The sequence below is a fragment of the Rhinolophus sinicus genome, linkage group LG04 (assembly GCF_036562045.2).
Source record: "Rhinolophus sinicus isolate RSC01 linkage group LG04, ASM3656204v1, whole genome shotgun sequence".
Taxonomy (NCBI): domain Eukaryota; kingdom Metazoa; phylum Chordata; class Mammalia; order Chiroptera; family Rhinolophidae; genus Rhinolophus; species Rhinolophus sinicus.
In genome coordinates, this window is record NC_133754.1 from 24,303,666 (window position 1) to 24,331,634 (window position 27,969).

General features: G+C 36.5%; 1 protein-coding gene across 3 annotated transcripts; it reads right to left on the reverse strand.

The window, feature by feature from the left end:
- Window positions 1-2,284: 2,284 nt before the first annotated feature.
- Window positions 2,285-27,959, reverse strand: DIS3 (DIS3 homolog, exosome endoribonuclease and 3'-5' exoribonuclease). 3 transcript variants are annotated; one of them, XM_019738145.2, is made up of 21 exons: window positions 27,595-27,959; window positions 27,262-27,329; window positions 24,097-24,290; window positions 22,836-22,909; window positions 17,114-17,281; window positions 16,189-16,353; window positions 14,929-15,042; window positions 14,666-14,803; window positions 13,946-14,092; window positions 13,459-13,575; window positions 13,099-13,200; window positions 12,070-12,134; window positions 11,893-11,977; window positions 9,884-10,011; window positions 7,206-7,292; window positions 5,240-5,396; window positions 4,526-4,740; window positions 4,249-4,417; window positions 3,968-4,126; window positions 3,155-3,277; window positions 2,285-2,501 (listed from the first exon to the last, which is right to left on the reverse strand). In XM_019738145.2, exons 1-21 carry the CDS (start codon window positions 27,820-27,822, stop codon window positions 2,418-2,420), a joined length of 2,787 nt encoding a protein of 928 aa, XP_019593704.2. In that variant the 5' UTR covers window positions 27,823-27,959; the 3' UTR covers window positions 2,285-2,417. The 3 variants fall into 3 exon arrangements, with proteins under 3 accessions (XP_019593704.2, XP_019593703.2, XP_074185456.1); XM_019738144.2 differs by lacking the exon at window positions 27,262-27,329 and adding an exon at window positions 26,872-27,029 and having other exon boundaries at window positions 27,595-27,958; XM_074329355.1 differs by lacking the exons at window positions 27,262-27,329; window positions 27,595-27,959 and adding an exon at window positions 26,650-26,735.
- Window positions 27,960-27,969: the final 10 nt, after the last annotated feature.

Here is a 27,969-nt window from a genome sequence, read left to right on the forward strand (position 1 = left end):
GGGCTTGAGACCTGTGAAGTGGTGGTTCGGCAGACATGTATCTCATTTTTAAAAGCATTATATTCATGTTGGGAGTAGAATGGGTATATGAATTTGGGGGGTATATGAATTTTGGAGAATGTATATTCGTATTTACAAATCACCTTTTAAAAACTGTCTGATTCATAAGGGAGTAATAATTTACATGTAGCCCTAGGAAATAAAGACATCATCTTTGTGTCATTTTTTTTCCCTTACTTCTTTTTGCATCTTATAAGCTTATTGCTAATCTCCAAGTTTCTTACTGTGTACCTGGCTCATCCTCTCCCCCCAGCACACTAACCATTAAAGCCATCAGCCACAAGGTCCACTGCTAAAGATAATGCATTAGGAAGTTGAGGCCTTAATCACATAGGCTTTAGAATCCAAATAGACTTAAGATGATTGTTGTACAAAGTTCTAAATCCGAGAGGTAGGTGATTCTCTGGCTACGTTTTCTTGAATAGCACAAGTCAAGAAACAACATAGTGACTGGAACTTGGACTGTCACATACACCTTCTGTCACTCCTCTACTTGGTCTGAGCCACAAAACCTCAATCTTCTCATCTGTTTAACGGGGGTAACAACCCTACCCAATAGAGCTTTTAAAGTGAGATATTCCATGTAAGGTGCTTAGTATGAGTACTAGAAGCATTTTAGATTTACCAAGGAAGAGGCTTTAAAAGCGTGAAAACAAGGCTTTTGGTCATATTGAACCTCTAACGCCTGAATTGGGCCTTCCTCTTAAATGAGGCACAAGAAAACAAACTTGGAAATAGAGACCTAATATCAGTCCTCGCCTCCTTCTACCAAGAAGCCTCCCTTTTCCTCTACTGCAAGTCAACTATTGCGGGGTGAGGGTGGGGGGCAAAGAAGTTTTTAATGGTTTGGGGCGGGGGCTGTGGTGGGGAGTGGTGTAAATCAGATGAGTAAAAATGACACATGAAATTGATGAAACTTAAATTTCCGTGTCCATAAAGGTTTTGCTGGAACATCTCCATGCCCTTTGTTTCCGTACTGTCCACGGCTGCTTCTGCAGCCTCAGGACAGTGAGTACTAAGATCGTGACAGACTACGGCTGGCCGAGCCTCACCGGCTGGCCCTTCACAGAAGAGGCTCACTGACTCCTGCTCTTAATGTGTTGGGCCGTTATGTGGACCCAAAGCTATCTTCCTTCAACTAAAACAATGTGTCTCAACATATGGATGTTTTCCTCCGTAACAGGAAACTGGAATCATTTAACAGTTATTGAGTGCCTAGCAGTACACAGTAATTATTCCCACTTAGTTTGCCTATTGACGTACTTGCCACTCTTCTCATTGTACCACAAGCTCCTTCACGGCAGAGATGACTTGACTGCTGATAAGCCTGGTACACTGTAGGTACTATAGAAATTGAATATGCAAAGTAAAATGGTTTAAGGTAACTCTCTCAAAATATTTGAAAACACCAATTTAATCATTTCTAATCTTTGTGGTTAAGAAAGGTAGTCATTCTGTTACACCAAACTGTAGGACTTCAACCTGTTCCCTTTAGTATGTACTTATACAACCCTCCCTGTCCTACCTAATTTGATACATGTGCAGTTTAACATCCACTAATCACTGCTTTTATAAGGAACATGATGTGACATTTAAAGTGCCACCCATCTCTATTCTTTGAACCCTAATGTCCTATTTTGGGGGAGATATTTGAAGTACAGGTCAAGGATGATGATCACACTTATTACTGTGTAAAACGCCTATTTTTCCAGTCAGATCAAAATATCCTACATCTTGCCTTTCTACAAGATCCAATTTCCAAACAGTCACAGCTGTTCAGGGATTGCTAAGAAAATGCAAGACGCTTTTAGCAGGAAGAACACTGACAACTAAGATAGTTAAGTGGCAAAGGAGATTAAATACTGAATTCGCCGACAGGCCTTGACTTCACCGTCTTGAAATCTGAAAACTGCCACACCAAACACAGCTTTCAAGATTTAGAGAGAATACACTGCTCCTTGTGTCTAAAAATGTTCTATTTTTCTCCATAGGAAATGGGAAGTATTTTTGTATCAATATTAATCAAATTTCTCATGTGAAATTAATCTGCTCTTCAATGAGCAGATAAATGCTCCCTTCAAATGATCTTTAGAGATCCCTGAATTTACTATCCTGTAACTAAGTGATGGATATTCAATTGAATTTTTGTGCATAAATAGTTCTGTGCAATCCAGGAATGAAGTAGTATGATGGGACAAACACAGTCAACAGTTCAACAAAAATGCAAATTTTTAAAATTATTAAAATGTACTTAAAAATAACAAATTTTCTCACACTTCTTAGGTTTAGAAGTGTTCTCTCAGGTTTGTTTGTTTTTTTAAAGGAAACCGATCCTTCAAGATTTTTGTTGACTATAGCTATTTTTCAAGCTTCTTCTTCTTTCTCTCTGGTTCATTATTGGCCATACTTGAAGTATCAGTAGGAATGTTTATGCCGGGTATCTAAAATAATGCAAATGGGGAAAAATAAGGGTGAGTAAAAGCATAAAATAAGGAATAAATGTTATTCTCATCTTCACCTTCCCCACTGACACTCTCAAGTTCAATAGATCAGGAAAATGGGTTTAGAAACAGTTCTCCACACAAAGTATACATTTCAAACAAAGTAACAGTGGTTCTACAGTGTAAAAGGTGGATGTGACCTCAGCAGGTGAGAGGCAGGGTACTTGGGAAGTGTGTTGGACTATATATAACACGTCCAGTTATCCTAGTCTGGCTACTGACTGTCAGGATTAAGGCCTCAGCTGTCCTGGGGCAGAACTAGGTTACAAACCAATGTCTTACGTGAAACACACTTCATCTTAATTTTCAAAAGTGCAGCTTACAAAATTGATCACAAAGTGAAAAAGGACTAGGCGGGAGGTCTCAAAGAGCTCTGCTTTTTTTTGGTACCAGTGACCTCAGGAGAATCCTAGGGATCTCACCCCCCGGCCTCGGCCTCGGGCGATCAGTGAGAAAGTAGGAATCGCTATGCGAGCATTTGTCCTCCACACGACTTACAGGACTCCCTCTATCATTAAACAGAGGTAACGCGACCATATCCATCTTTCCCAAAATACACTCCATTACAACAGACAGCGAAAGTCTGGACTTACCTGTGGTTCCACCAGGGACATACGGATTTTCTGATGCTGAAGATTAGACGAGTCTAACATGATTTTCACTTTAACTTTATCAAATACATGGAACACAGTATCTTCTACTTTAAGTGAAGGCATCTAAACAAAATACATTTTACTATTTTTAATTAGTACACTCAAGGCTTTAATTCTTTAGCGTGTACCTTTCACATTAATTTAAAAGCTTAAAAATCATTTCACTCTTTAATAAGCACATCTAAGGATTCAATTTAACAAAACCACTGACCTAGGAGCCTCACATAAATATGAGCTATTTATGTATATACTTCCTCCTTTCGTTAAGATGGTCCCAGTATATATTCATTCATCTCAGGATTCGCACCTCATTGGTCTAGTAGAGGAGCACAAAGGTACTGCAGGCAGAGCTTACTGTTTCACACTTCTATACTAAGGTTAGGGAAGTAGGAAGTGTGTCAGATGAGAGACACTAAAAACAGGAAAATTCCCTTCCCTGAGCTCTAAGCAGCCATTTATTTCATTATTATAATCCATCTCTCCACCTAGAGCAAAATGTAATTCAAATTCTCCTTGGGGACGGGGGGAGCACTTTACATGGTACAAAAGAAAGAAATCAACGTCAACATTTGTATGTGTGAAGATATACTGAGGTGAGAAACTGAACAATGATAAACCTAGTTGGCATAATTCAATTCTGTAGGGTACAAAAAACAATTTTACCCTCTATAGGTACTACTTGTAACCTATCAAAGAAAAAGTACCTCTCCCCCTGCCAAAAACAAATAAATGAAAACTGTAGACATACTGTACCTCATCATCATAAATAAGCCGTGGCTTTGGTTTGTCCTTTTCTTCAAAAAAGACTGTACCTTCTAAACCGTACTTCGGAATTAATACCACAATAGCATTTTTTCTTACAAACAGGATATAGGCTTCTTCGCTTACTATCCCTTTGCTTTTGAAAAACAACTGTAAAATAACATACAACCTTATTAAGAAATATCTTAAACATTTTGAAATTAACAAAAATCTGAAATTAAAAAATGAATGAAACATCATCTCTCCTAACATTATCAACTGAGGGCAAATACCTGTGTATGAAAAGCCACTGATGCCCGTTGGGCATATTGAGCCATTTTGTGCCGGAAATTGAGATTTTTACATATATCTGCAAGTTTGTGCTTGTCTGTCAGCTCTGGATAAGTACAGTCAGCCCCGATAGCCACAGCCAACAACCGATGAACAATGATGTCCGCATATCTAGATATATAAAAAAGAAATAAGAATCACGCCATGTCAGCACTAGAATGTCTTTAAAATTCAAAATTAACTGTTTGTATTTCTTTTAATTTCACAAGAAAAAAGTACCTTCTGATGGGTGAAGTGAAATGTGTGTATATTGGGGATGCTAAGCCATAATGATGAAAATCATTATCCATTCCAGAGCAGAAATACACAGCTTGCATCATGCAGCGAGTGGCTAATATTCTTAACAGAGTGTTCAGATATGGGAAAGTAGGAGAATCAGCCCGATCCAAAGAATCAGCCAAAGACTTGGCTGTATCAGTTTTAATTTCCAAATTCTGTGAATAAAGAGGAGGGAAAAAGCACCATATTAAACACTTTAAAATCAGAAGACAAGACCATCATGTCTTCAAAACAATCCAATTCAACGACTTGCTTCTTAGGGACATGATATAAGAGGACTTAACTGAGTTGAAGATAAAGAGAACAAAAGTTATTTGTAAGTCTCTGAAGTTGGCAGTTCAGAGGAGGCGTAAAGTAACTCAGGCATAAAGAACATAGGTAAAGACAGAGACAAGGAAGAGCTTAATATGTCTAGGATACTGCAAATAACTTAAGTCTATATAAATGTAGCAAATTAACATGTTTGTACACCTTAAGTTTATCCAATGGCACATATAAAATATATTTCAGTTATAAAAAGGAAGAACTACTGGCGTATTTTTGCACCAAGAAACAAGAAAACTTTTACGGAGATGTGAATACAGATTGATTATTCAGTGCTATGGCTAGGTCACAACACAAATACAGATACCACTTCAAACTGTAGGGTCTTGCCTTTGACTTAGCTGCCTTCACAAGAATTTCATAATTTGATGGAGGAGGAGCAGGATGTTTTCTAAGCAGAGCATGTTCAGAAAATTCTTCATGAATTTTTTTTGCAACAGAGATATTGGCGAGTAACATAAATTCTTCCACCATGGAATTTGTTTCTCTGCCAAAGAAAAAAATCATTAAGAGAATCTGAAACTTCTATATATATTTATTCACAGGTTACCTTTTCTACTTACAAGGTAATGGGAATACTTCTTACATAAACATCGTATGTGTGTGTGAACATGTAGATTTTGAGTAACTTAGAGCTCTCTTTCTCAGCTACTATGTTAACAATCTCTTATTATGCATCTACTGCGTGAGTAAATCCTGTGCTAGAGGAGGCTACAAATTGCATTTAAAAAAAGAAGCTTTACTAACTCGTAATATGTAAAATCTAAATGATAAACATTTTTACCTCTTTTTACTGAGTCCAAATAAAAAGAATTTAAACTATAAATCCATAAAGTTTACTAATAAAAGATTAGGTCACACAAATTTTGGTTTAAGAATTAAAACTTTCACCAACAAGTCACCAATATGAAGACATCATATTTACAATACTCTGGTGATTATTATAGACCAGGCCTTGCGCTGTAAGTGATACACACACACGCACGCACGCACGCACGCACGCACTTATTATGCCATATATATATATATACATTTGCCCTGCTTGGCAGATGAGAAAACCGTGTACCATTATTCTCTGCTCAAGGTCAGGTTATTGGTAATAATAGGATCCAAGTCCATATAATCTGACTTCCAAACTCTTAACCAACCTGATACTGCTTTTCATTCTAAATAGTTAATGTATGTCCATTTAAAACTTCATTTAATGATCCACTCTGTTTACGTAGTGCTTTCTTTCTCCCAAGTCACTGAATATGCATTATTAATCTTTCATTCATGTTTCCATTTTACATAACATAACTTCTTGACAAGATTTCTAAAGTATATTAATTTTTTAAATACTAGCAACACCTCCTATCATACCCTTGGGGACAATCTCTTAGAACTGTTTTTCTTCTAATTGGTAGGAAGACATGGGTGATTTTGCAAAACTGGATTCAACTTTTTCCTCAAAAAATCTCCTAGCGCTGGGCTGATTGTTCAGATTAACGTTAGACTTATCTGCACAGAAGCTAAGCTCCCCCCGACTATGATACTGTTTTTTTTCTAATTTTATCTCTAATGCTATAAAGCACATACTGGTCCTAAATAACAAACTTGAGTATATTCTCATTTTCAATCTTCGGTCACCTACTAGAAAAGTATGAATGCAAATTTAATTTCAGAGTTACCTTACATAAGACACATGGACAAGAGGCCTCACTCTGATTTAACTCCAAATTTCCTTGCTTCCTAAATCTTAACTAAATCAATAAAACAATAGCAACAATAGCTGAGTACAACATATGAATACTCTTAACGACACTCTGTGAGGCAGGTACCATTATCAGTCACAAATAAACGGAGGCCAGAGAGATCAAGTAACTTGTCCCCAGTTACACAGCCAGTAGCGGCAGAAGTAGGGTCCAAACCTGGGCAATCTGGCTTCAAAGCCCTGGGATCACTATTCTATTCCACCACAGTACATTCTACATTAAATACTTAAGTAATTAGCCAGGGCAATCTTCTTTTGCTTACTGTAACTATTAGTAGTCAAATGCTAATATACCACATACATCAAGACAAACCAATTCAAATTGGAAATTTTTTTATCTTAATACGAATCTGTTTTATGTAAGAAAAACTTAAAAGTGAGATATTTACTTTTCTATATAGCTTATAAGTCAAAAAAAACAACAACATAGAAATCATAACCCTACTAGAAATAGATATTCTGGGTATAAATATGTTTTGTTTACTAACAAACATTACATTTAAAATCAAATCTTATCGAATGCCCATTAAAAAAATTGCATACCTAAGCTCCTTGGTCTGTAGATCTATAGGATCATGAGTTTCACTGTCCATGTGAAATCTAACTTCCGGAGAAGAAAGAGTCAAAGCCCTAAATAAAAATTAAAGAGGTGAATTACTCAAATGAGCCAGTAACAAACATAATTCTGGAAGTTATTCTTTTAAAACAGAAAAATGACTATAGCAAATGTGTAACAGTTATTCTTCTGAAGGCTTTATGACCATCTGCTAAGTTTTATGTTCTATTTCCATGGACATTTTACAGATCTAAAAAGCTTAATATTTTACAGATCTAAAATGCACTTAACAAGAGACCACAACAAAATAGGAGTCCTTGTGCTTCTGAAGGTTTGAGTATCTTCTATACCCAAGCTATTAGGTTGGTGCAAAAGTAACTGCGGTTTTTGCAACTATTTTTAACCTTTTAAACCGCAATTACTTTTGCACCAACCTAATATGAGTTTTTACTGAGCTACATGGGTTTGTAATCACTTTTACAAATAAAGGTGACTGGCAGCATTTTATTTACCACAGAAAACCATATACTGGGGTGAGGAATGATGAAGAGAGGCAAAAAGGAAGTGCTAAGGGTAGATGAGAAACATTAGAAGATCCACAGTTCAAAAGTATCTTCCGCACACACTCAACCAACGGAGAGAAGACTGATAAACTACAGCTACTGGTCTGTTACAAACATTGATGGCTATTAATACTTGAGTGCTATGTGTCAGATAACATACTATGCTAAGTGCTTTACATGCATGGTTCATTTATGACTTGGCAAGCTCTCCTTTAAAAAGTAAATTCCCACAAGGCAAGGTAAGGCTAATGTTTCTTTACACCTTGCCACTACTTTCATCAGGCCAGCTACAAATCAACCTAAAACTTAGAATTTCTATGAGGCTGGATAACCTTGTACAATCACGGAAAGGGGGGAAAATAATATAAGGCATACGAGAGCCAAGTCCTTTTCTTCCTTACCTCCTCACCTTTATTAGAAGAGCTGCAGAAGAAATACTAGAGAGGAAATCCCAACAAATAATCCTTTCTTGCTATGCAGTATTTACAAGGTTCTACATCAAATCTAATGTGTTTATTAATACATCTTGACTAAAAAAGCAAAGGAAACTAATCACATTTTGATCATTTTACTTCATAGAACACTATCCATTTATCCTTTAACATTTATCCTTTAAGATAGACATAATTTAAGCTAAAACAGAACATATCCTTTAAGAAGGCAAAAGATGTCTTTTTTTCTTTTTTTTTTTACTGATTGCTACCTCAACTCTCCCCAAGGCTGAGAAGATTCAATGATAGCTTTTACTAGTAGATAACCTTCTGTTTACAAAACTAAAGACCATTTTTGAAGTTAAAAAATTTCTTTCCTATCCTAATTATGAAAAGCTATGTTACAAATGTCCAGTTTACATATTCTATTTTAAAACCACCAAAATGAATTATGATTCCAATTTGTATTTTGTTCAGTTGCTTTTAAAACAAACTTTCTGTAAAGTATCTTTACACAAACTTTCTTCTGATGCCTGGCAGATTGTAAACCTTCAATAAACAAATATTTGCTGAACAATGTTTCATTTTGTTTCATGAAAAAAATCTAAATACAGTCCTCTTGTTTACATCTAAATGACAAGCTTGAGCAACAGTTTCACTAAGTTTTACTGCATCCAAATTATCCTTACACGGTTTCAAGTTGCATACTTAAGCTCATATGAAAATTTCCCAGGAAACTGAGGTGTGAGTAGACATAGAGCGGCTCAGGATTAACTACCTAGAACAACACTGTCCGATGGAACTTTCTGCAGGAATGGAAATGTTTTCTATCCACACTAATATGGTAGTCACTGGCCACGTGTGGCTACTGAGCATTTGAAATGTGGCTAGTGCAGCAACTCAGGAACTAAATTTTTTATTATAATAGGCACATCTTATGAACCGGTGCAGATCTAGAGTTTGCATTCCCCAACCAAAACACTTAGTAACTGCTTGTGACCCTCCTCTGGATGGGCATGGGAACCCAGATAGCAACATCAAAAAGGGTCGTGTATTTGCTTTATTCTCATAGCTGACGGCGTCTTTCAAGAACCAAATTTCTTTTAACTACTTTACTTCAACAAGATTGTGTTCTTGGACTCTCCTTGTACCTTCTGTAGTTAGGCAAACGCCATGATATAACAGGTAAACGACATGAATTTGCCACTAGCTATCAGATCTTTGGGAAGACTGCTTCTATGTAACTCTTAATCATTCAAAAACTAAAGGTGTTGGATTAAATAATCTCTAAAATCTCTTTCAACTCTAAAGTGTAAGAACTTTCTCTATATTTATTTAAACTGAAAACTCATTTCTAATTAAAATTAGAAATGATCCATAGAAAAGTCTTCAGGAGTGCTTGCCTTCCTTGATTTCTTTAAGATCTTTAACTCAAACATATCAACTTTTTGGACAACAAATTACGAGGACCAAACTTCTGAAAAAACGTGAGTCTAGAATCAAATTGCTAATACTTAAGATAAGGTAGCTAGAAGAAACAGGATATGTCTATTCAGCCTACTAAATAATTCATCCTTGTCCATTACAAAACACTTTGAAGAGCTCACAAGTTATTTTAACACCAAGATCAATGAATTAAGAAATATCTTAATAGGTATTTTTGAAATGTACCCTTTTTCAATTCTTCCTTTTTTCAAAATTTTAGCTAATTTATTTAGTCCACGGAGACTATTAGTAATATCATCATTCATGGTTGCTGAATCAATTCTCATCTGAGCTTCAGCATATGTAAGAGAAGCCTAAAAAAGAAACCATATGTTAATATAACTCTTATAAATTATAAAATTGGTTTACTACATTCTCGTATTTCCACTGCATAAAATCCATGATTTTGGAAAACATAAAAAATCATTAACAGAAGAGAAATTCCAAGCTATAATATATATACTCCACAACTATGATTTCTGGTTCATTAACTTTTTTCTTTTTTTCTTTTAATTGTTAGTTTCAGGTGTACGAAACAATGTAATAGACGTTTATAACCCTCAGAAAGTGATAACCTCCTCCCCAAATCTACTACCCCCTGACATCCTATATAGCTGTTACAGTTCCACTGACTCTGACTCATCAACTCTTACTTGATGCATTATACAATATAAGCAAATTTATGGTGAAGTAATACAGTGGCACTGTTAGTAAATTAACTGTTTAAACTTTAATTACTTTCATATTTCAGTTAATGTATAAATACTTAGGTAATGTTAAAATAAAAAGTAAGGTTAGATTATTCTCTGATAATGACTCTAAAGTGAAATCCTTTCCAGAAGATTATTATTCTCCTACTCAGTGGCAAATAATTAAGAAAATTTTAGTAGTCTAGTCATCATGCTTTGCAGGAACTCTACTCAATACCCAAAATTAAGTATCTAAAAATGGGACAAATCATAGAAGAAAAAGATTTAAAGTAATTTCCAATTTCAATCCAAATATACAAATGACTGCTTCTGTTCCTATTTTACTCATCAGGGAAAACATTTTTCAGCTTATTGAAAAAACAAAAAAAGTAGCTTCACAAGTAAAAATAAGGAACAGCATAAGAGAGTCACATGATGCAAGCCAGGTCAGATTACTGAGATAGTCAACTTCTCTACCAGCAGCTAAGAGTTACCCTCCTAAAAATGTTTTCTGTTATATGTTCACTGAATATTTTTTTCATATAATTTAGTTATACTGTTGAAGCCAGAGAGAATTATAAATTCATTCCTATTTAAAAATACAAATCTAGGAAGGCTTAAATCATTCACACATCACTATCTGTCAGTTTAACACTGCTTTCTTTCCAGCTACTATAATAGTTGATCAGAACAGAAAGAATGATGTTAATGAGCGAGAAAAGGTAAATTTGGAAATAGTATCACTGGAAGAAAAGGAGTTTGGCAAATCTCACAGGAAGATTCAGGGCAAAAGGAGGTCACAAGGGAATCTGGGGAGAAGTACAAAAAAAGGAAAAGGATGAGGAAGACAACCTGGCCCAATTCTGTCTGAACACACATCTCAGGCTAGGTCTGCTGGACTCCAGTTATGATTTATAACACCATTTCTATGAATAAACATGAGAAACAAGAAGATGATGTACAGACCAACTTTTAAGATGCTAACCGTCACAAGCTGGGACAACTTCAAATACTGAGTTAGGACAAAAGTCATCTATTTGGTCTTCTCAAGCATATACGTTTTATAAGTTTCTGAATACAGGAGACCTGCTACATTAAATTCATTTCTTAAAAAAATCAAGAATAGGCAGATAACTGCAAAAAACTGGGGAACTCTGCAACTTCGCAATACTGGGGAAAAATTTCTTTTTTTTTCCCCCCCTGTATTCCAACTTCCTTTTCTTTTTTTAAATTAAGGTTTATTGGGGAGATAATGGTTAGTCAAGTTACACAGGTTTCAGGTGTACAATTCTAGAATACATCATCTACATATCACAATGTGTGTTCACCACCCAGAGTCAGTTCTCCTTCCATCACCATATATTTGATCCTGTTTACCCTCATTTACCACTCCCCTCCCTGGGGGAAAATTTCTTAACTTCATAAGCCTAACCTTTTCAAACCATTCCAGAACACTGTTAAAAGTGTCAAAAATTTTATACATTAAATGTTAACCATGAAACTAACCTTTGAATTAATGGCACTTTTGGTAAACCTTGTTTTTAAGATTTCAGCACTGTGATTCATTTCCCAAATACATGAAAAGGCCAGCCTATGGGGGGAAACAGACAGTGTTTGTTCATGGGAATCAGTTAAAGTAGTAACTACTATGTTCTTACAAAGAAACATGCCATGCATAAATACCTGTCCACGTTACATCTTAAGGAACATAAGTTAGAGCTAAGCAACTCTGGAACCATGTCAATTCTCTGGAACATAAAAGTAGAGCCACAGATTACTTAGCTATATCCATACATTTATTTGACGTTCTATTCTCAAATAGCATTAATTTAACAAGAAAAAAAAAAGACTATTCTGGTCTTTGTGAATAGAACTGAGAAAACATGAAATAAAAAGTCTATTTCTAGAAAAGTCCGTATGCAAAAAACAGTTACAAAAGGGAAGTAATGAAAGAAAACTGGACCTCATGTCAGTGGATCAAAGTGGAAGTACTCTACACAACCACCCAGCTGTCCTCTGAAAGTCCAAAATCTCTGGTCTGGATCGTAAGTGTACTAGATAACGGACTACTACTAGCTCTATGACTGGCCCTTTCTCTAAGGCTTAACACAAACCATTTGGTGTTTTGAAAATACTGAAAAAGAAAGATACTCCATTTTTATGGAAAAAAGCCACACAGAACTTTGATAATGAATTCGTTAACAGACTAAACTTAACTTTCCCCTCTACTGTCATAATTTTTGTCTGTAAGTTTATGGGACCATACTTAAAGGAAAAGAAACAGTTAACTGACAGAATAGACTCAATTTTATAAAAAAACGAAAATACATTTTAATTAGTTACCCATAAACAGTAAGTTAAAAGCTATACAACAATTTATAACAACTATACCTAGTTGTTATTTGGGACGCTCAATGACAAAAACACTTCTGTATTTCACTGATTTAAGGCCACCTTATTCTATGTATTATTAGGCTTTCAGCTAATTCATGCACTATTCCAAACTGTGACTCTTCAAGAAGATAAAAGTGCCCATGATTTTTACATACTGACTATGCACAATTAACGCAATAGTTATTCATCAAACTTCACTAAATACTGAGGCTGCCCCTTCCTCAGGAAACACCTAAGATGATTTTATTAAGAATAAAATAGACGATGAAAAAGTTATAAGCATGCATCAATATTCCATTTTAAATGTAACACATTTACCTTTTCACAAAGATACACAGTTGTTCCCCTTCTGGCTGATTCCTGATCCAAAGCATTTCCTGGCCTAATAAAATGGCTAACATCAGCAATATGAACACCAACCTTAAAAAGATAAAAATAAAAATATGTCAACATGCTCAATTGGGTAAACAGAGTTTTCATGAGAAAAAATTTAGATAAACTGAAAAAGGATTTAATCACATCTACCATTTCAATTTTTGACACATGCCCATTAGTCTCTGTAGCTTACAACTGACTATATGTGCCATGAATAACTCACAAATTCTACAATGGATCAAGAGATAATGACCTCAAGAACGAAACCCTATTGGGATAAGAATGTAAGCACAATACAAATACCTCCAAATTTCCATTTGCCAGTTCTCTGTAATGCAGCGCATCATCTATGTCAGTACATCCGGGGGGGTCCACACTACAGACACAGAGATGTCTCAGGTCCTCTCGGTTTTTCATGTCCTAGAAGATGCCACATGATTAATAAAAAACTATTTTGGTGGTACAAATCCAACACAGCTGTTACAAAATCCCCAATATCTCTATTTAAAAAAATAAAACCACTTCATCTCAATGATAACCAGACATTATGAATTGTTAACTTGTGGTTTCCTCGCCGTTGAAAAATGTGACATAAATTAATGCTGGTCTTCTAGAAAAAAATCATCTTTCAGTAAAGCAAATAATTTCTGTAATACCTAAAAGTTCTGCATCTAACTAAATGTGGGGAGGAGGGGACTATGGTTTCTACATATTTAAAAACATATAGAAAGCAAACAAATTGCTCAGAGGTAGTCATTTACAAAGTTACTAAGAATTCTTTACAGCTCACCTTGTCCGTAATGGCCCAGGGCATCTGTGGTAGAAAGCTAAGAACAGCTTGTGAAAAAGGCTGATGGGGAACATCATGCTCAAGTAACAAAACTTCAGTTTCAGTCTCTTTATCTCCGACTTGACCCAAATTTTTCACAAAGTGTCCCTAAAACCAAAAGGTATTATCAGAAAGGTATATTTTATTGCTTTTTATTTGGTGATTGATATTTTATTATCACATTAAGTTCTTGAGCATTTATGTATCACCTTAGCATTTCTAATGTATCCATTAACTACTTAAAAACAACCCCTTGGTACACTGAAGTTGATAATGACAAGACTTCTCAAGTGTTCATGATGGAGACTTGTGAAGGCCTCGTCTTATATAGCAAAGTATCTGTTTATTTCCTGTTGTCTTTCAAGTTTAAAATGTGCTTCAAATACAGTAGCTTCAAAATCTGTTTATTAGCATCTACTTAGGTCTCAAACACCATTTTTGTAGTCACCATCAAAAAACTTTATTTGGAATTCTGAGTAAAATGAACCAAGTGATTTATACTGGAATTTCAAAAGATTAATTTTCATATTGGATGCACTACTTACCAGGTTGTGAAATATTCTTAAGTTTCAGTATGAATTTTATATATAAGCATGTTTGATTCTAGTTTCATTAAAAAAGCAATTTTATCCCCAATTTTAAATGAAATAGTCTAAAATAAGATTAATAATTCAAACTTACATTTGGATATCTGGAATTTCTGGGCCATCCATCAATAGCAACGATAATTCTCTGTCCTTCTAATGTAGAAGCCTGTCTGGTTTCTATCCGAATTCGAGGAATTCTCTTATCAGCAGGTGTAAAGAGATGTCTTCTTGACTAGAGAAAATTAGGAAAAAAGATTTCACATACACACGAAAATCGGGGTGGGGTAAGTGGGTGGGCTGTAAGTTCTATTAAATGTGTATCAATTTTTATTACATAGCAAAATGCTCTCTACTCACCTCCTTAATGTCAGACTTGGAAAGCATGCCGCAATATGGTCTCCAATTCCTTTTTATTATTCCTACAACTCTACCTGTGGGCTTTAACATTTTTTCATTTACAGCAGTCTTAAGCTAAGATTTAAAAATAAAAGTAAAAAATCTTCAGTTATTTTTTCTCTCAGTAGAATGACACAATTCTCCCTCATAATTAGAATATGAATATGGACAGTAATATTTTCAGGCACTAAATTATGACATAAATGTACAGAATACTGTCGCTTCAGAATTCTAAGCACGAGTATGCCAAACCAAACCATGGAAATAGTTTCATAGTAATAAAGTACTGCAAAATCAGATAATTGAAAAAAATATATTTATAACTGAATAAGTATGTCAGAATTCAACTCTTTTCAGTTTTAATATGAGGGTATACTGACCAACACACACACACACACACACACACACACACACGTCTGGGAATTAACAGACTGGAATTTTAATTTGCACTAATTAACTGTGTGGCATTTATTAACTCATTTTTAAAAAGAGCCGTATCTTTAAAGTTTCTTCTTTATCCAAAATAAAAATCCAAATAAAGAGTGTTTCTTATAGAATAGCCGAAGGATCTTACAGTATTTCACTTCTAACACTCTCCTATGGCCTAGACTCTGCGCTGGTAATGTCACAGTAAGACTCCAGAGCAGTCAATATATTCATGGTAAAAGAATTACTTATGTTGTATGAATTCCAACTATTTGTATTATTCTTGTAATTCTAAAGTAGTGAAATAAATAGGTCTTATCTGGTAGACTTTGGCTCATATATGAACAATAATTGAAAGCATTATCTTCATAATAAATACGGTAATAGAGAAGGAATTATTAAACAGACCCAAATGTAAGGGCCCAGAAGTATATCTATAATGCTAAGGGAATTTTAACATTACATAAAAGCATTTCAGAAAATTTTAATTTGTATTTACTGGAACCTCATTAATTCAGACAGATCATGTACCTGAGTGTCACAGAGGTCAAGTTTCATACTCAAATTAACAGTTTTTTTGTATTTAAACCCATTTATTTGAGTAAATAAGACATTAATTTAAAAGACTAAATACTTTGAGGAAAAATCAGCTATGTGTACAACATGTATTAAACCTACAGAACTGTAATTTTGTTCAATAAATCTGAAAGCAATGAAACTTGTTTCATTTTCTCCAAAGCTAACACACTAATTACACAAAGCTACACAGACAAAAATTAAAACCTGGTTTCATACAATGCATTCTCTTTCTTCTTCTTTCTCCACATCATCTTCATTTTGACCTTCATCATGTAAAACCACAGAAGATGGTGCTACCCACTGATTCTTGGGGAGAAGCTCCACACCCACAATATCTTCATGAATAGCTCGGTTTAAATTTTTAAGTCCTTGTATGATTATCTGTGTAAAACAGCAAGTGGCATGTGCCCAGACAGTTTTAATGGAAATATGATATTGTCAAGGTTCCCTAACAGCAGGTTAGCTATATTCTGAATATCTCTATGTGTCTTTGTTTCTCCTCCTTTATGTATTTTCTTCTTTTACACTGTCTCTTTACTCCACTCTCTTAATTTTTCAGTATCAAACAGAAGAAACATGGTCAGAAAATATGGGCTGTGTTCAAGCCTCTGCTGTGACGGTTAGTACAAAGAGACCTTGGGAAAATTTCTTATCCTCTCTAAATCTCAAGAGTCCTGATTGGTAAAACAAAAAACGAGTACCTTCTTGTATAGTCTGGGTTGAAGATGAAATGAAATGCATGTGCCAAACAGTTAGAAGAGCACCTGGCAAACAGGGAGCATCCTCCAAACAACTGCTATTCAAGGAGTGTGAAGCCCTCTGGAGCAATTACATGCTATGTAAATAGCACTTCCCACAACTGGTCATAATACATAATATAGAGGCATCCTATTTAGTATTACTTGACTGACTAGACTTTTGTTCCTTGAAAGCAGGTTAACAGAAAGTTCTTTACTTCAATAAGCAGTTTTCTAAACAAGTGATTAATTTTACTATCTATACTCTCACATAAGAGTCTTCAAGCTGATAAACTGGGAGGATAAATCAAATTTGAATTCTCATACAAAATTTTAAACACTTATCAAAGAAAATAATGAACAAAAAGTATTTCAGTGTGCAAGGAATTTATTTACACACTTGCCTCTTTATTTTCTTCAGCGTCTCCATGAACCCATACCGTAGCTTCTAAGTAATTCTCCCTGCTGGCTCTAAATGTTCCTTGAAGGTATGTACCAGATTTTATGCCTTGTTGTAGTTTACTTAAGGGAAGATGCTCTGAAAATATTATTTTTCCACTTTCTACTTCATTCTGTGAAATAAGCAAACCAAAAGATGCAGTTAGTACAGTATGTAAGTCCTTCATACGTGCTTAATATATAACTATTATCACTATCAGATAATGTCTTTTAAAAACTATCCACATCACGGTATATATAACTCCATGAATGAGAGAATACAGCACAGAGAGAAAAAAAATGCTTTCTATTCTTAGGGCAACTTACACAAACATTTTAATTTCCTTACATTCAGGTGTTGAGCCACAGATGTATGTCACTAAGAAACTCTGCATACCTCCGCTCCCCACCCCAGGTCTCCTAAAATGAAGGTGTGTATTTAAGTGGGCAGGCAGTTATGTAAAGGCTAATTTGAAGCTTCAATTCCATGAAAAGACTGTGGCTACTGAAAGCACAAGAAATGCTCCTTTTATTTTGGCTATTTTAAATAGCTAAGGATCTAAGACACACGTAGGTCGGGAACTGCCTTAGATCTACCACAACACCTATCAGGATTCTGTGACTTAAACATCCAAAATCCTGACTGCTTAGCTCCTTTCATTCCCTTCTCCATGACCCACAATTTTCCACCTTCTAAGGAGAGTACTTTGTATCCTCTTTTTTGCTTAACTCTCTAATTTCCCTGTCTTCCTTCCTCACTCAGATGGGTGACTTCAATGTCCACACTGAGAATCAGAAGCAATCAGTAGAGACCTGCTCGTATTTCATCTTCCCACCAAATCTGTCTACCTACTTGCATCGCCACCAAAAACTCAGCTTTCTCTCTTGTAATAATGAATAGAATATTTCTGTTTACTTGGGCACCACAAACCATCTCTTCTTCTCCATTCAAGAACTTCTCATGTAATTATCGTCATATTTCTCTCTCTCTCTCTCTCCCCTACTGTAACATTCTCACCATCATTAAACATATGAGCTACTTAGAATAAACAAATAAATAAAATTTGGGTCCGCTTCCAGACAGTGGCTGGATCCTCTGTTCCACCTGACACCAAAATGCTACGTAAGTATTCTCTAGAATAGCTGTGAATCTACTTTTTCACCTGCACTCTCATGAATCCACTATAGTCAAGTGTCATCCTTAGCCAAGAATGGAACCATTACTGAAACCATCACTGCCAAGGTCACTAGTAATATATTATCGTAGTAAATTCAATGTTCCATTCTCAGTCTTACCAGAATTTTAAGAAATGATCTTTCCTTCCCTGGAACACATCAGCATCCAAATCATTATTCCTTTGTTTTCTGTCCTACTTCACTGATTAGTTTCCTCTGCCAATTTTCCTGTTCCTGATCTCTAAGTCTTGTAGTAGTATCCCAAGGCTCAGTGACAGGCCGTTTTCCTTTCTTTATATTTATTCCCTTGTTGCTTCTTCCCATCTTAAAGAAGAAGGAAAAAAAAACCCCTCTTGATCCTACTTGCTCTGCAAATCCCACTCATTTCTCTTCATCCATGACAATATTCAAAGTGTTACAATACTATCATTTCTCTCTTCCCATTTTTCCACCTATTCTAGTCAGACTCTTCACTCCCGACTCTGGATAGGTCCACTATACTGTCATAATGCTAAAATCAATCATGAGTCCTCATTTATCTATCAGCAATATTTGACAAAGATGATCACCCCCTTGTCCTTGAAGCATTTTTTTGTACTTGGCTTCCAACAAACTCATATGCACATGGTTTTCCTCTTATATCTCTTTTGCTGGTTCCCCTCATCTTTCTGACTTCCAAACACTGCTGTGCTCAGCCCTTGGACTTCCTCTCTTCTATCTATACTCATTCCCGTAGATCAGAGCTGGGCAAGCTAAGTTGCAAGTACCAAGTCTGACCCACTGCCCATATTTGATAAATAAAGTTTTACTGGAACACATCCACACTCAAATTATTTATCTATTGCTGATGGCTGCTTTCATACTACAACAGCAGAGGCTGAGTATTTGCAACAGAGACCATATAGCCTGCAAAGCTAAAAAAATGTATACTATCTGATCCTTTACAAAAATGTTTGCCTGGGAAAAATTAGTTGCCAATCCATGTATCTGATAGGGAACTTGTATCCAGAACACATAAAAAACCCTTGCAACTCAATAAAAAGACAAATATTGCAACTAAAAAGTAGGCAAAGGATTTGAATAAACATTTCTCCAAAGAGACACACACACACATGTGTGCATGTGTGTGTGTGTGCATCTAAAAAGTTCATGGAAAAAACGCTCAACACCATTAGTCATTAAGGAAATGCAAATCAAAACTATAGTTATATATCATTTGATACCCATTTGAATGGTTACAATCAAAAAAGCAAACAATAATGTGTATTGCTGATGATATGGAGAAATTGGAACCCTCATACATTGCTGATGGGAATGTAAACTGGTACAGCCACCTTGGAAAACAGTTTGGCAGTTCCTCAAAAAGTTAAACATAAAATTACCATATGACCCAGCAAATCCATCTGTATATACTTAGATACATACTGATGAGAAATGAAAACATACATCCACACAAAAACTTCTACACAAATGTTCATAGCAGCATTTTTCATAATAGCCCAAAAGTGGAAACTAAAATGCCCATCAACTAGTGAATGAATAAATAAAATGTGGCATACCATATACTAGAACATTATTTGGCAATAAAAACAAATGAAGTATTGATATATGCTATGACAAGGGAAAATTGTGAAAATATTATGCTAAGTGAAAAAAAGTCAGCCACAAAGGACCGCATACAGCACTATTCCATTTATATGAAATGTCCACAATAGGTAAATTTATATACAGAAAAATCAGTGGTAGGTTAGTTAGGGCAAGAGAAAGGGCATTTCGGGGGGGAGACTGGGATCAAGTGGTGAGAGATACAGAATTTCTTTGACAGGGGAAGAAAACATTCTAAAATTAGATCATGGTGATGGTTGCGGAATTTTGTGAATATACAAAAAATTGTGCATTTTCAACGGATGGGCTGTATGGTGTATGAATTACAACTCAATAAAGTTGTTTAAAAATAATCTGCTAATTCCTGTCCCAAATAATCTCACTTGGTCTTATGGCTTTATATATTCCCTGTATGTTGATGACTTCCAAATTTATGCTAGTCCTAACCTCCCTCCTGAGCTACAGATTTGTATCCCCAACTACTCACACCATAAAGCTACTTAGAGCTCTAATGGCTATTTCAAACTTAAGATGTCTAAAATTATACTTGTGATTTTCCACCTAATCCTGCTTTCCCCTTCATCTTGTATAAATAAAGCGATACTATCTACCTAGTTGGTTAGGTAAAATGCCTAGAGTCGTCCATATTCCCTCAGAGTGCCATGCAACCCATCATCAATTCCTAAAACATCTATCTACAAAATACATCCAATCTCTGAGTTCTCACTACCTCAACTGCTTCTACCGGTCCAATTTTCTGTCTTCTCTCCCTTAGAGTACTAAAATCCCCTCCTACCTGGAGCATCTTGTTTCTAATCTATTCTGAGAGCAGCCAAATGGATATTATTCCCTCGCTCAACAGCTGTCCAGCACTGCGCACTACAATCTAGTATTTTACCAGGACTCACAATATTTATTACTATACTTATAGGCTACACGATCTGGACCCTCCCTACAGTTCCAACTTCATTACTAACATTTTCTCCCTTGCTCACTCTATTCTAACACTTTCACTGTCCTTGATCTTACCAGCGACTTTGAACTGCCTATTTGCTCTGCACGAAATACAACTCTTGTACATAATTCAGCTAAAACGAACCTGTCTCAAAGCAAACCTGCTTAGTTAGCATCCTTCACATCTCGGCAGACATTACATCTATCACGAAGCCTGGACATCCCAAATCTCGGTTAGGTGTCCTTGCTAAGTATAGTCAGTTCCGCTACAATGCTTGTTTTGAAAACACGAATTGTTCCGATGCAACTGATATATTAGAAAATACTAGGTCAATTTGGAAAACTGCACCAGCTGAAGCAAGCAGCATAGGAATCCACAGAACACATACATAGCCTCTCAAACATCTCTCAATTATCTCAGATCACCACGTGTGCTATGAGCCACACCATCTTCATCTAGTATAACAACTTTCTGTTCAAATTTAGATAACTGTCTTTCCACCACTTCATAAAGTTTTTGAGTGTGTTCCCCTAATCACATTTCCCCACAGGCTCTGTGGTTTTATCACATGATACTGCATGGCACAGGGAATATGAGGGACACACATGTTGTACCACAACAAAACTGATTGTCATTTCACCATATCCTACACTTACCCTACCACAGTACTTAATCAAATACTACCACCAATGTTAAAGAACTTCTTGTTTCTTTTTCGAGATCAGTGCTATTCCAAACAACCTGTGATGAAGGGACTATTCTTTTGTGGTGTCCAGTATGGTAGCCACTGAGCACAAGTGGCTATTGAGCACCTGAAAAGTGGATAGTGCAACTGAGAAACTGAACTTTTAACTTGAATTAAATTTAAACATGCAACTAACTAGTGGCTACATATTACAGGGCAAACAGAAATCTGTATTCCAAAAATCAAGCCCCACTTTTATTTTCTCACTTCCATTTCGTTTTGTCAAGTAGCTTGCTGAAAGCAAGCAGGGATGAGAAAATACTGTAAAGACTGGATCCAGTCCTATCACATAAAACCTATGTCTATAATAACAATAGCTACCATTTGGAACAGTACACTTACCCAGGCTGTGTGCCACGCACGGAGATTAGATTTTATTGATGCTACTGTTATTATTCTCATCCAATCCAAGTAACACTATGAAGTCGTTATTGCTAACCACTCTTTACATGTAAGGAAATGAGGGCTCACGAAGTTGAATGATTCCCTCTCAGCATGCCCTCTCACGTCTGCTATTGCAGCGATCCCTTTATTCATCCGACAGCCTCTGATCTGGCACTTGATACAGTGCATCACCCTACATATCGCTATCAGAGTGCTCTTTCCAATAAATAACATTTCTGATCATTTTTCCACACCCTCCCAGACACACCTTTAATTTCTTTTAGCCCTCCATTGTAAGGTAGAGAGGGCCCAGAATCCTATCTGCTGTCATCTCTTCACAGCAGCCCTTTAGGGAGATCTGCATAAGATAGTTTAAAAATTAGTGACCTATTGTATAAATTCTAGGTTCTCATTACCTGGCCTCTACCCTTCTTGTCTACCTCTTATGACTTCCTTCCTCTTCCTTCAAGATTAATGCTACAGCTGTATGCTCTGGCTGCAGTGTGCGCCACTTCTTTATTTGTCAAATATTTTCACAAACTAGCCATGGATTCCTTTATTTACTCATAAAATAAACAGTGCCACCAAGTGCCAGGCCCTATTCAGGCTGCTGAGGATATATCCACACACAGCACTATTTTAGAAAGTCAAGTCTTTCAGGAATGGCATTTTGGTAAGCCTATTACAGCCACTCTTGCTGTCTATAACCCAACTCTTATTCCAATTCCAGCTTACCCACCGACATTCCAATTTTTATATGATAACCCAAAGTGGTTATTTTAATATTTTCATTTTTAAGAAACAAAATAAAACTCAAACGTACCCCTTCTTCAGACAAACAAGCAAGACGATCTATGAGTTCAGGGTTATCAGTTAGACTCTTAACATATTCTTCACCTGAAAAATAAGTTTTATTGTTCTTGATAAATTCCAGTGTTTTTCTGTTGGGTTTTTGTTGTTGTTGTTGTTTTAGATATGGAGAAACATCAATAATGTTCTTTGTGATGGTGTATCTGTCAACTCTTGGAAAAAAAAATATCTTTTGATGTGGTCATGTCTAAGCAGAGACGGGATCAAATATATGAGGTATGACAATTAAGTTCACGAACTTGTTGCAATGATATTGCTAACTTTTTTGATATCAGAGGGATTATTCATTATGAATTTGTATCAACTGGACAAACAGTTAATGAAGTTTACTATTTGCAAGTGCTGAAAAGGCTGTGTGAAAAAGTTAGAAGAAAACAACCTGAACTTTTTGCCAAAAATTCATGGCTCTTGCATCACGACAATGCACCAGCTCACAAAGCATTGTCTGTGAGGGAGTTTTCAGCCAGTAAACAAATAACTGCATTGGAACACCCTCCCTACTCACTTGATCTGACCCCCAATGACTTCTTTCTTTACCCAAAGATAAAGGAAATGTTGACAGGAAGACATTTTGATGCCATTCAGGACATCAAGGGTAATACAACAGCTCTCATGGCCATTCCAGAAAAAAGAGTTCCAAATTGCTTTGATGAGTGGACTACGCACTGGTGTCGGTGCATAGCTTTCTAAGGGGAGTACTTTGAAGGTAACTGTAGTGATATTTAGCAATCCTCTTCTAGGATGAGTTCGCAAACATAACTGTCAGACCTCGTATTAATATTTGTGAGCTTTAATTGTTAAGCCAATTCCAAATGGTGATAGGGAAATTAGCCATTGGGCACCACAACACATTGAGCTTAGAAATGCTGAGAGGGGGTGGCCGGTTAGCTCAGTTGGTTAGAGCGTGGTGTTCTTAACAGCAAGGTTGCCAGTTCGATCCCCATATGCGCCACTGTGAGCTGCGCCCTCCACAACTAGATTGAAACAACCACTTGACTTGGAGCTGATGGTTCCTGGAAAAACACACTTAAAATAAATAAACATTTTAAAAAAAACAGAAAGAAATGCTGAAAAATTTAAAAATGCAAAAATATCACATGAAGTAATATAGGAATATGAAAATATATAGTCAAGTGAACTTCTGACCATGGCCTGATGATATTTTTACATCCATCTGCAAACATGAATTAAAGAGTTTCTATATTTAGACTTACAAGTGAAAGCTGGTATTCCTTCTTCTATGGCTTTCTCTTTGTTTTTCCTGTCATTTGTTATGAAGATAACTTGCAGCTGATTCTCCGCTGACAATTTCTTCAAATGTTCATTGTACCATTTTGCTGCTACTCTAATGGCTCTATCATTCCTGTCATTTGAATTTTCTCCCTGTTTTTGTTCTACGTAAGTTTCTCTACATACAAAGGAAAAGAATTTAAAAAAAAAAGTGAAATGAAAATCAATAGAAAGAATATGTAAAAAGTCTTAGGACATAAATGCTTAATAACCACTAAACATAAAGGTCAAGTCAATGGTGTATCTTTTTCTTTTGACTGTATTCAGATTTGTATCTCAGAGAGGAAATAAATAGTTTTCTTATAGTTTTAAGACAACATTTGCTTGGAAAAAAATCACGCTAATAATGGGACAATAAAAAGGCTAAAATAATTTTATTTTACTAAAAAACAAATTCAAGATCAAAATTTATACTGCAATTGGCATATAAGTTGTGGTTTGTTGGGGGGGGGGAAACCTATGATAAACCTTTGCAGGTCTAATAATGAGATTTCATCCTAACTGCAGATTAAAGTAATTCCTAAAGGCTATAAATAATATAATTGGTGATTTATAATCATATGATTCTAATTATTAAATACATAATGCATGTAAATTATCCATGGTAAACATGAAAAAAATGCCAAGGGCTATCTAGAGACTGAAAGACCAGATAAAGATGTGACTGCATACTCCTTCTAAGCCTATCTACTCTGAACTCCCAAATATGTCAGCATAGTCATTTCTTTAAAACTGTTTATCAGGGTTCGCCCAGTGGCTCAGGCAGTTGGAGCTCCATGCTCCTAAGTCCAAGGGCTGCCGGTTCGATTCTGACATGGGCCAGTGGGCTCTCAACCACAAGGTTGCCAGTTCGACTCCCACAAGGGATGGTGGGCTCTGCTCCCTGCAACTAAGATTGAACACAGCACCTGGAGCTGAGCTGCCTCCATATGGCTGTTTTTTTGAGCACAGGCTCTCAACCACAAGGTTGCCAGTTCGATTCCTCGCATCCCCCAAGGAATGGTGGGCAGTGTCCCCTGCAATTAAGATTGAACACGGCACCTTGAGCTGAGCTGCCGCTGAGCTCCTGGATGGTTCAGTTGGTTGGAGCGCATCCTCTCAACCACAAGTTTGCCAGTTCGACTCCAGCAAGGAATGGTGGGCTGTGCCCCCTGCAAATGGACCTGGAACTGAGCTGCGCCCTCCACAACTAAGACTGAAAGGACAACTTGAGGCTGAACGGCACCCTCCACAACTAAGATCGAAAGGACAACAACTTGATTTGGATAAAAGTCCTGCAAGTACACACTGTTCCCCAATAAAATCTTTAAAAAAAAAAAAAAAAACTTTATCAAAGTCAAGTTTAAGAACAATAACAAAACTCAGAACAACTTCCAGTGTTTAAAGATAAGATTCAATTTTAAAATTTTAGACTTACAATAGTGTTTAGAATCATTTTATTACTCAATAAATGCAAGTGGTAATGCTTTAAGTTTACCAATCAAAAAGTCATAAATTTTTGAATTGGTTTTAGCAAGACTTGAGCAACAGAATCTTAGATGAGATTTGCCCGAATGTCCTAACATCTAAGATTTTTCCTGTCAAACCCAGTATTACTAAACTCTATTCACTGCACTAAAGCTAACAAAATAAACTGATTAGTGATCTGATGATCATAATACACAAAACTTGGTCTTTCTGCATTGAAAAACAAATGATTCTACTTCTAAATTTCAAGAACGAGTTAGAAATAAGAAGTCTACAAGTGCTTTACTCATGTTCTTACAAGAACAAGTGTTTTTGATTTTTAAGTTTGGGATACAAGAATAAAGAAGAGAAAATCAAGTAATTAAATTTTAATTTGCATATTCCAAAGGGATTTCATGACCAGATCTACCATTTAATCCAGTTCTCAGTGAGAGTGATTTTGGCCACTTGGGAACATTTGACAATGTCTGGAAACACTCTGGGTATTTAGAACTCTGTGGATGGGGGACGGGTTGCTGTCATCTAGTGGGTAGAAGCCAGGATGCTACTAAACATCCTATGATGTAGAAGACAGCCTGCCCACAACAAAGAATTATCCAGTCCAAAATATCAGCAGTGCCAAGGTTGAGAAGCCCTGATCTAATCTACAAAGTATACGAAGATTTAGCAGATTTATGTAACATAACAAATCATGATATCTATTGTCTAAGACCACACATTATGTTCAAACATCTTGAATTTGAAACGTAACAAAGAATTCTATTCTTTAACCTTATCTTCCTCAATGTGATCAGTTATATTAGTTTAACCTATAAAAGCCCATAAAGAATAAATCTGCTTTATATTTTTAAACCCCCTCTGCAAACTTACATTTTATTAATCTATGTTGGTTATTCATATAATATGATACTCCAGGAACCCAGGCAAATCTTATCTGCGAAGATTCTATTGCTCAACTCATACCAAAAATCAATTCAAAATGACAATATTTTGGAAATAAAAGTACCTACTGTAGCATAGGAGTCAGGAGACCTTGGTTCTAGGTTTGATCGAATCAATGTCTGTGACACCTTAATGAGGTCTACTTAGCATTATCTTCTGTATAACTGTGTAAGAACCAAATAACACACCTCTAAGTATGAAACCTATCAGATATCTTCTGACATCACAAATCAGTGACAGAAGCCTCCCCCTCCACCCCAAGGCAGCCAATTCTATGGTTTCTCTTCTACCTATGGTGCTCGTTAGTGAATGTATAAAAATGCTTCTCCAGGTTATTAGTCACATCTCGGATTCGTTTATACACCGGAGCACTTCGATTTCTCACTTCTTGCAGAACTGTTTGTAGCACAATTACATTCCTGATGGCAGGGTCCTCAAGAACATCAATCTTTAAAAAAAAGAAAGAAAGAAAGAAAAGAAACATTAACTTTTTCTATGTTCACTATTTCTGTCAAACATAAACCCTGTAGGTTTAAAACACACTGCCAGTACATTAAGAAAACCCTTCAGGTCTAGCAGAGAAAAGCACATGTAAACAGACTAATTCCAAAACTTCGCGGAATTAACTCCATAATAAAGAAGTACGTTGGTCCACATAGTTTTAGTTAGTAGGCACTTACAAACTGCCTGTAGGTCGTAGGCTGGAGGCCACAGAAGCCCAGGTCCCCGGCCCCCAGACATTTACAATCTAAGGCAAAAGAGACACCAGGAGTTAGAAAATTAACGTATTTAAAATTCTTAAGCCTCCAAGAACTCAAAAACAGTATGTACAAAGAAAAAAAAACCTCTGCCTGGGGGGACAGAGGGCAAGGGTCCGACCAGCTGGTGTTTGCTTCTCCCTAAGTGCATTATGTTGCCCAAGACGCGCCTCCTTGGGCCTCAGTTTCCCTATCTGTCACACCCCCTTTTCCAAGGGGCGCGCGTTGCCCGTGGTTCGCCCCTCGCCAACTCACCTGGTGCAGCAGCACGTTGGTATCGGGCAGCAAGTAGTGCGGCTGCGGACACAGGCTGCTCCCGCGGTCCAGGGGCTGCGACTCGAGGACCGGCCCCTCGTGCGCACTGCCGCACGCCGCGCACCCGGGCGCACCGCAGCCGATGTCGTCCCGCAGGTAGTGCTCGCGCACGATCTTCATCACGCCACCCGCCCGCGTCTTTTTTAAGAACGTCTTGGACTTCAGCATCTTGCCTCGCGGTGCGGAATCCCGACTCCGACAGCGTTCTTCCGGCGAAAAGTGTCAAGCTGAGCCCTGTCGCACAACTATACTTTACCCCGACGTTCGCCCCTTCTCACTCCAGGATCTTAGCAAACACTTCTCGCGGGAAAATGT